The 9,245-nt window shown below is 39.4% G+C and overlaps 2 protein-coding genes across 2 annotated transcripts; one reads left to right on the top strand and one right to left on the bottom strand.

Annotated features, from left to right (window-relative positions):
• The first annotated feature begins 1,018 nt into the window (after positions 1-1,018).
• Positions 1,019-3,474, top strand: LOC117383367 (potassium channel subfamily K member 5-like). Its single transcript, XM_033980530.2, has 4 exons — positions 1,019-1,296; positions 1,786-1,897; positions 2,016-2,182; positions 2,594-3,474. The coding sequence occupies exons 1-4, from the start codon at positions 1,111-1,113 to the stop codon at positions 3,434-3,436; spliced, it is 1,308 nt and encodes a 435-aa protein (XP_033836421.1). The 5' UTR covers positions 1,019-1,110; the 3' UTR covers positions 3,437-3,474.
• A 223-nt stretch (positions 3,475-3,697) lies between these two features.
• Positions 3,698-9,043, bottom strand: LOC117383370 (serum paraoxonase/arylesterase 2-like). The gene is made up of 9 exons (XM_033980532.2): positions 8,612-9,043; positions 8,442-8,512; positions 8,310-8,365; positions 7,646-7,811; positions 7,437-7,563; positions 7,025-7,228; positions 6,854-6,935; positions 5,564-5,692; positions 3,698-5,487 (listed from the first exon to the last, which is right to left on the bottom strand). Exons 1-9 carry the CDS (start codon positions 8,686-8,688, stop codon positions 5,326-5,328), a joined length of 1,074 nt encoding a protein of 357 aa, XP_033836423.1. The 5' UTR covers positions 8,689-9,043; the 3' UTR covers positions 3,698-5,325.
• Between the last annotated feature and the right edge of the window lie 202 nt (positions 9,044-9,245).

The following is a 9,245-nucleotide window of genomic DNA, read 5'->3' as shown; positions in this document are numbered from 1 at the left end:
AAGCAGCACTATGGGATATAGGGCACATCGCGTAATTTAAACCATACCCCATAATTCACCATAAATGAATACGTATTATATGTAGGCCTACCACAGCCCACTGTCTCCACTAGGGTGTGCTATTGAACTTCAGCCACAGTTAAAAGTCCTCGGGATGCTACAGCATATTCTTTTGAGCTTTGAGTCACAGAACATCAATAGACTTTATCACCCTTTAATTAGTCAGATGCACAATTAACTACGACAACCTTTGATTTGATTTGCATAACACAATGCCTTGGAAATCCCAGGGGATTCATTGTGTCAGCTGGGCCCCCTCTGTAATACATAAAATGTCTCATTAGACCCTCCAAATGTCACACATGATGACATGATGACACAGGGCCTGCAAGAGGGAACCCTCTTTATCAAGAAGTGCACCGAGGAAACACCCTTCTGTCTGCACACTTCTGGAGTCTCCTCACACTGAGATAAGGACAACGGTCTGCACCAACACAAAGGAGCACATGTCCTCACTATACTCTCAGAATAATACATAGTTAGCAAGCCAGTTTACACCACTGTGTAGCCTAAGATGTGGACTCAATTATAAACGAATCTGCCCATTAAGTATTAACATTATTATTTCCAATTATGCATTCAGTGGATCTTATGAATGTTATTTACCAGGCTTCTGGCCACGTGATTTTTATTTTACACAAGCAAGCAAGCTTCGTGCTTTTGAGAAAGCATAAACCTGTTTTGACCCCCCCCCCCCCCCCCCCCCCCCCCAAAAAAAAAAAGAAGAAAAAAAAAAGGGGGGCCGCCAAAAAGTTGACTTCTTTGAGTTACCTGAATCTGTAGCCTGAACGCAAACAGAGGGGAATGCTCATGTTTATTTTATGTATACATTCCTGTATGATATGTTCCTAAAAACTTAAACTTCAACAGTTGTTATTCGAAGTTACCACGTAGAAAGTCTACTTCAGCGCTGATCCCAACCCTACCGTGAGTTGGAGACACCCAACCACAACCTTCCACTGTACCAGGAAGCACAGGACGCGTGAGATGACGCCAGCCTGTGTGGGAACATGAGCTCCTCGAACCTAAAGTTATGACTAAAGTTAGACTATGGCCGATAAAGGTCCGTTTTTGACAGCATGTATTATTTTTTATCTATCCATTGGTGCTGCAATTTTTCAAATTCTTGAAGAGCCAAACTGGGAATCAGCCCAAAAGAAGTATAAACTTGACAAGAAACATATCCTCAGAAAATACGAATGTTTGACCAAAGAAGCTCTAGAAGAGATTTTGGAGGTAGGTCTTATCGTTTTCTTATAACGATAAGAAAAGGCGCAGTTGAGTTAATTGTGAGTCAGGCATCTCCTATCAGATTTGAGAGTTTACACTGTAACATTGTAGTGTATAGGTCTACACGAGACCGTCATTAACACACAAATGCAGTATGTAGTGTTTTATGGCTGTAGTGGCTACGATAGCTAATACTTTAATTGTTCGCTACAATTTAGACTTTTAACTTTTGAAAACTTCAAAACCAGTTTACCTGGTATAGAAGTGAAAACAAAGAGCCAGGTCCAGGACCAGCGGATGCACGTGTAATTACTGTGATGTTACATGTTACATACAAAGTGCCCTGAGGTATGAACAAGAGTGCGCATGCCCCTTCACCACTTTGAATGTCTGCATGAGGCGTGTCATGTTGTTGCTCTTGTTTTCAGGACAGAAATTCCTCTACCAAGAAAATGAATATACTGTACTTTGTTGTTTCTTTTGTCTCTTTTTCAGATAGTTGCAGAAGCTGCAGGGCAAGGTGTTGCCATCACTGGGGAGAAGCAGCTGAACTCATGGGACTGGGGAAACTCTGTCATATTTGCTGCTACTATTGTCACCACAATAGGTTAGTGGAATGAACTGCTCCATCTCAGACTACTATTATTTCAATTTATAGACTATTGTCAATACAAATATTTACACTGACAACACGGTTCCTTCTCCATCCTCTTCTGTTGATGCAGGTTATGGAAATGTTGCCCCGAAAACTGAGGGCGGCCGTGTGTTCTGCATACTATACGGTTTGTGTGGGATCCCCCTGTGTTTGGTCTGGATCAGTCAGCTGGGCTCCTTCTTCGGAGATCGGGCCAGACGTTTGTCCCAGGTCCTCATTCGCAGAGGGGTCTCAGTGGTAAATCTTTGTTATATTATGACTGTGGTTATATTCTTATGTATTAATGACTGAAAAAACTCTGAGTGAAAAATATTACAAAATTACTCCAGATTTTCTGTAATTTCCTTTATGACGTTATGCCTTTTTGTAACTTTTCATAATTTTAAAATGTTAAGTACATGCTTGGGATTGTAAAAATGATAGAAAAGAAATTATCAAGTAATAACCATCAGAGACCACTTTTACTTCTTCGGGACTGTAGTATACAACATTGTCCTGTGGATGTGACTGAATAATCTCCACGGTGTTTTTCATAAACAAAATAGTGAAAAGTGGTAGGCCTGTTATAGGATTTTTCATTGATCTATTGTAAATGCATTTTTACACAGCGCATTGTCTCAACATTCATGTTATGATTCTGTGTTGCAGAAAAAGGTTCAGTTAACGTGCACAGTGTGCTTTCTGCTCTGGGGGCTTATTTTGCATTTGTTGATGCCTCCACTTGTGTTCATGTCAATGGAAGGATGGACTTATCTGGAAGGCTTGTACTTCTCTTTCATCACACTCACTACTGTCGGTTTTGGAGACTACGTTGCAGGCGTCAATCCCAACATCCACTACCCACGGTTGTATCGAGTGCTCGCAGAGCTGTGGATCTACATGGGGCTGGCCTGGCTATCCCTCTTCTTCAGCTGGAATGTGCACATGGTTGTAAAGGCCCACAAAGTGTTGAGGAAACGTAGACATCGACATCACGAAGAAGAAAAACAATCAGAAGAAGAAAAACAAGTCCCAGAAATTAGGCCGACTGTCATAGATATCTTCAACTTTCTGTCTGAAACCAATGAGGACGATTACAACACCGTTATGAAACAGATAGCACATCAAGCAAAGAAACCCAAACCTCCGGAGAACATTAACCGCTCCAAAAGTTGCAGTGACATTCTTGACATCCAGACTCTTGAGGAGTCTCCACGACAGAAACGAAGGAAGAGCATTAGTGAGCTGTTTCTTAATGTGCCACAGTCTGCAAAAGTAATAAAAGAGGGTTATAAGAACCTCAATGCAGATGGTGAAAATAAAGAATTGAATGAGAAAGGTAACAACAATGAATCAGATATGGAAAAAGAGGGCATATTTATTACAGTGCCAACCAATGTAGAGCTTGCAAATACACAGAACATACAATTTCCCAGTAGCGCTGAGTCAAGGTTTACAATCAGTAAAGTTGCTGAAACTGAGTTGTTACTTAATAAAGAAGGAAAAGGGTGACAACATGGTATAAAGTAGGTGAATGTGGCAGGCATTAATGATAAATCAAAGCAGTGTAGTATGTTTGGTACCACTTGTATTACGTGCCAACATTTCTTTACCACACATTTCAAATCTTTTGTTTACAGTTTCACCACTATTTTTTCATTTTGCTGAAAATATATCAATTAGAGCTGTATTTTTTTTATTTTGTGCAAATTCTTCAACAGTGCACTAAAATATGTATATCATGTTATCTATTTGTGTATTAAATAAAGGCCAGGCTCCAGACTAACAGTTTGAGTTGGGTGCAACAGTGTGTCCAAGATTTTCATTTGGGTGCACCAGAACATGATTTGGGTGCACCAAAACTCTACGCTTATTGAAGAAACCTTTTTACCTTTTTCTTCCGCTTTATCTGGGGCCTTTTCCACACATACCTCTACCAGCTCTCCTGGGGACATCCTGAGGCGACCATAGGTAAGGGTAGGAATGTTAATTGACTGGTAATGAAGTAACAATAAGTGTTAAGTAAATGATGTGATTAGTTCTTTTGCAATTCATTTTCTTTAATAAGTGTGTGGTATAAACATTCAAAGTTTATACTACACACTTCATTCAAAGTTGTTTTCTTTGATCAAATAAGATTAAGTTATTATGTAAGTTAATGCAGAAGAGTTAGTAGCCTATAAATGAAATTATTATTGCTATTAAATAAATATTAACTTCAGCTTGTCAGAGTGAAAGGTCTGTGCTGTTAAGGATCTTTACAGTTCACTATAGTAAGTGCAGAGTCCTCCTCTTTCAATTTCAACAGTTGATCTTTAATGTCTTTTGCCATCTAGTTTTATTTTCTTCCACAATGCTTCTCAAACTCATTCACAAAATATTGGTCATTGGTGGTGTAGAAGCTTTCCACTCCAACAACAATTGATTGACACTAGTAAGAAATAATCAGATCATATTTCCATTATATAGGCTTGTAGCATGTCACAATAATACATTTCAGTAATATTACAATTACTATGAGACGAAACATAATTTTAATATTCACAAACAAATGAAAAATGCCCAATAGCAAGTGAATTAACTTTTTTAGTTGTCAATTAAACAATAAATTTTAATTTTAATCCAGATTTCTAATGAGGAGAAAAAAATGGGATGTGATGAGGAGGAGCATGGTGCGCATGGTGGCAAAATTTTAGGTGTGCCCAAACTGGTTGCACTTTGGAGCCCATCTTAAAGATGTCATTTATTTTTTGTCAAGTTTCAAGTATGTAAAGTAATTATACACAAAAAAAAACTTAATGGTATCTTTGGCCAATCAGGTCACAATAAATCCACAATTCAGGAATATAGGTAACAGTTTTATGCACTTACAATATGCGGTAAAAGTTTCCCATTCAATTCAATTATTTGTGTGCTAACGCAATCACTAAGCAAGTACTTGTATGATCATTTGTGAATAATGAAAACATGTGTATATTAAGAACAGCCTTTTATTACACCATACATCACACCCATCATCACATCATACAGCATATTTTTAAGAATGAGAATCTAAAATGTGTCAGTTACAAAAGTATCCATCCCAAACATTCTGTAGAGGTGGTAGTAGATCAGACATATCACCAAACCCCACTTAATAACCAGTATTTTTTTTAATACACAAAACACCATAGATCATTATGTGCAATAAACATAAATCCTGTTACATAAACCAAACCCCAAGAAACAAGATTCAATACTCCTCAAATTAATTAGAATTTTGAAAAGCACACCTACTCAACTTCTCTTACAACCTGCATCTGTTTGCTGTTCATGTTATGAAGTGGATGAATTTCAAAATAGAATTCTTCTACCTGAGTAACTTTGATTTAGCTTGAATAACAGGTTCACAGTCAGTTGTACTACTTCAGATCACAGATCAACGCTTTATGAAACACAGTACCAATGAGTAGCTTGTTCCCATAAGGGGTTGCAACAGATGATCCCTGTAGGACTTTACCATCATCAGCATACACCTGTTTCACTACTGGCTCGTCAGAGAGAATGTTTTGGATTTGGATAACCTAAGAGCAAATGAGCAATTCAGTGTTCCTCATGTTATAAAATGTAGGTCAAAGAAAACAAAGTACTATGACTCACCTCTGACCCTGGTGGGTCATTGACATCATAAAGAAACAACTTCCATGCGTTGGGGTGACAACCTGCCCACACATCTCCAGTTTTGGGGTCCACCTCAAGGTTGTCACAAAGAGATCCCACATTTACACTCTGAAGTTACATGGACAGAAATTAGGTTGTACACATCCTTAAATAAAAACAGTGTTACTGGTACTTAAATCTTCAAATGTAGGGAGTAAAACTTTTTTATACTTTATAAATTATAAAAATAAAGAAACTGAGCCTTCAAAATTGCAAACAAGTTGTAGTGAGAGCAGTTGTCACAGTGACTAGTATTGAAGTAAACCTTTATTTATTCTGTTAACAACTTTGTTACACATTACTGCATCCAATACTACACTGCTTGGGTCAATGGGCAACTTCTACAGCTGAAGTTGCCCATTGACTGTGGACTCTTTCCGCTTCCTGGGCACCTGCATCACCCAGGATCTCAAGTGGGAGCCGACCATCAGCTCCCTCATCAAGAAAGCCCAGCAGAGGATGTTCCACCTGCGGCAGCTGAGGAAACGCAAGCTGCCAGTCCAGATGATGGTGCAGTTTTACACGGCCATCATTGAGTCCATCCTCACCTCCTCCATCACTGTGTGGTTCGCTGGGGCCACTGCCAGGGACAGACAGAGACTGCAGCGCATTGTGCGCTCTGCTGAGAAGGTGATTGGCTGCAGCCTTCCATCTATACAGGACCTGTACGTCTCCAGGACTCGGGGGCGAGCAGGCCGTATAGCAGCTGACACCTCTCACCCTGGACATGGACTATTTGAGCCACTTCCCTCTGGCAGGAGGCTACGGTCCATTGGGACCAGAACCTCTCGCCATAAGAACAGTTTCTTCCCCTCTGCTGTTTGTCTCATGAACACTCTATAATATCTGCACTAAACTGGACACTTTATAACACCGGTCACTTTAATAAGCCACTTTGCACTGTTGTTCTGATGCTGCTATTGTACATATTTTTTCCCTTTAAGTATTTCATTTGATTTTTTTAAGCATATCTTTTTAACTTTGTGCATGCTCTTATTTGTATTTGTATTTATTCAGTGTGTTTATGTTGCACTTTTTCACCGTATCAAGTTCCTAGTTTGTGAACTGTGTTCACAGACTATGGCAATAAAAGTCTTCTGATTCTGATTCTGATTCTGAACATGCAATTATCATCCAATTGGATCTTGCTCCCATTAACCTGGATATCCAGGCAGTTTGTTTTCTACAGACATCAACTATACTTTGATTTCGGAGTGGAATAGTACTTACTTTTACAAACACTAATCCATTATCTTCCTTCCTCTCCAAAACATGCACATTATGATCAAGTATATCAGCTACATACACATGTCTGTAATGTGAATAAAACAGATTAGTAATTAATTCTAGCCAATGGGTGTGTTGCTTGTTTTAGCTCAACTTAAAAGGTTCAGTACATACTTTTGGTCTGGAGAAATGTTGATGCCATTTGCAAAGTGAAATCCGTCAGAGACCATTTTCACTTCTTCGGGACTGTAGTATACAACATTGGTCCAGGGCTGTGCCAGAAGAATCTCCACGGTGCTTTTCATAAACTCATTCACAAAATAGTGGTCATTGGTGGCATAGAAGCTTTCCACTCCAACAGCAACAATATCATTGACACTAGTAAAAAACAGATCATATTTACATCATATAGTTGTAGGACATCATTACTATGAGATAAATTATCATAATTTTAATATTCCCTTTCATTTTCATCGTCCAATACATCGCTGTTCTCCATTTTTTATTTTTACTTTGTGACCATGAATAGGCTAATCATCATTAACCAAATAATCTTGACATCCTGACATATGGTGTTCTCATTTACCTGTACAGAAGTTCATGTTTGATTGTTTTCAAGTGTACAAGAGAGTAATCCTCTTCCACAAATTTAAACAGCTCTATTTGGGTTTTGTGCTCCGGGTGATTGACGACAAATAGATAGACTGTGCCATCTGCAAGGACAAATAGTTTACAGCAAGAAAACAAAAATCCACATTGTATTATTTCTGGATGAAAAGTATTTTAACATATTACCATTTGGATCAGTGTATACACTTATGCCGTGAGGGTTAAATGACTGTAAATCAAAGTTCCTTGGCATTCGCAGCTCTGTTGGTTTCAGTCTCGGTTCATTAAGATCCAAGGCATACATTTTTCCCATCACAGTGTCAGCGACAGGCATGCCAGGGTACCTGAGACCCTGGAGAAGAACACAAATGCACGACAGTGTTGATCAAAAAAGTGAGGATCGTCTCAAACATGAATTATCAAGTTAAAACAGCCTAGATATTTAAAGTTGCATTTGTAAATGTTAATAGCTGAATCTTTAGAATTTATACATTTAATAGGCTACAAAATTTGCCCACTTTAGTAATGAGCTCTTTATGTTATATAACTTCACATGTGACTGGTCAGTAGGCTTTCTCAGTAGGCTTTCTCAGCAGGTTCCTCGTGCTATCTGGATAAGTAGACTTCACGGTGGAGCTCAAATTCTTACCAAATAAAAAAGGCAAATAAGCTACCTTCTTGAGATGGAACACACCTACTTAAAAAGTAGCCTACTATTGAATCTTGTCAAGGCCTTAGACTAGAGCTGTGGCTCCTAAACTGGTCAGTGTAGTCAGTGCCAGAATGTTGCAACCAGGCCGTGTCATTTGGTTTGATTACGCCGCTTCAGTAGCTGTTTAAAAACTCTTACCGAGCTGATAAAAGCAAGGCCGTTTCCAAGTATCGTGATGTCCTCGGAGCCATGATCTGATAAGAGTTGAATTCACACGTTTAGTATTCACATTTTAATGAGTGAAGATGTAAAAGTTATAAGCCTACTGACTCAGGTTTGGGAGCAGAGCACAGTTGGGGAGGTGGTTCTGCTCGAGTTCCCGGGTGGCCAGCGACCATTTCCTGCAGTAATAAGGGTGAAGTAAGGACAGGTGACCCAACAGAACTTACTGAAGTTTACTGCTCGTGTCGAAAGAAAGTGTGCACGAGTTTGTGCATTACCTTAGATTGACAATTCTTTCCCCGACAAACACCGCTATGGCAGCAATTAAAAGCGAGATAAAGGCAACTTTGCCCATTTTAAAACTGAAAAACCCACTTGGTGCAGCAGTTGAACTCTTGCTTGCTCACCACCCGCTGCTGCAGCCCTCACCGAGGCGTGCCCACTGTGCCCCGGCAGCAGAACAGCAGGCGCGGCCTCTGGTGCCTTCACTACTGTCGGACTAAACACAATTAGTTTGGTTTTTAGTTTTCTTAAATTAAAAAAAGGTACAATATTAGTGTCAATGGGGTACAGGAACACACAATTTCAGTTAATAAGTTAAGGGGGGGGGGGGGGACCGCAGGTTAATTTAAGAAGTCATGTCTGCAAGTTGTCCAGAAATTCACTTCCACTGAGCCAATGCTCCCAGCAGACAAACGTCTATTTGAATCAGGGCGGTTGCTTCCACATGATGGACTTTGTTTTCACTCTACACGCCTCCATGTGCCAATATGTACCAACTCTGTAAAAAAAAGGATTTTTGTATAATTATGTACAAGTTTCTCTCTCGATCAGGTACAGCTGTAAAAACCAACATTGCAACATTGTCGCAAGTTTACATTCACTCAGAGCCTGGTTAAAAGGTTTGGGCGC

The sequence above is a fragment of the Periophthalmus magnuspinnatus genome, chromosome 16 (assembly GCF_009829125.3).
Source record: "Periophthalmus magnuspinnatus isolate fPerMag1 chromosome 16, fPerMag1.2.pri, whole genome shotgun sequence".
In the NCBI taxonomy this organism is placed as follows: domain Eukaryota; kingdom Metazoa; phylum Chordata; class Actinopteri; order Gobiiformes; family Gobiidae; genus Periophthalmus; species Periophthalmus magnuspinnatus.
Note: the sequence above shows the minus strand (reverse complement) of the source record. Positions and strands in the feature narration are given on the sequence as shown.

Excerpts from the sequence above, each read along its gene's own strand:
- LOC117383367 (XM_033980530.2), top strand. The coding sequence starts at position 1,111 with ATGGCCGATAAAGGTCCGTTTTTGACAGCATGTATTATTTTTTATCTA. Across the intron at positions 1,297-1,785 it reads CTCTAGAAGAGATTTTGGAG|ATAGTTGCAGAAGCTGCAGG; the intron begins GTAGGTCTTATC and ends TCTCTTTTTCAG. Across the intron at positions 2,183-2,593 it reads TTCGCAGAGGGGTCTCAGTG|AAAAAGGTTCAGTTAACGTG; the intron begins GTAAATCTTTGT and ends TCTGTGTTGCAG.
- LOC117383370 (XM_033980532.2), bottom strand. The coding sequence starts at position 8,688 with ATGGGCAAAGTTGCCTTTATCTCGCTTTTAATTGCTGCCATAGCGGTG. Across the intron at positions 5,693-6,853 it reads ATGGATTAGTGTTTGTAAAA|AGTGTAAATGTGGGATCTCT; the intron begins GTAAGTACTATT and ends ATGTAACTTCAG. Across the intron at positions 5,488-5,563 it reads ATGACCCACCAGGGTCAGAG|GTTATCCAAATCCAAAACAT; the intron begins GTGAGTCATAGT and ends ATTTGCTCTTAG.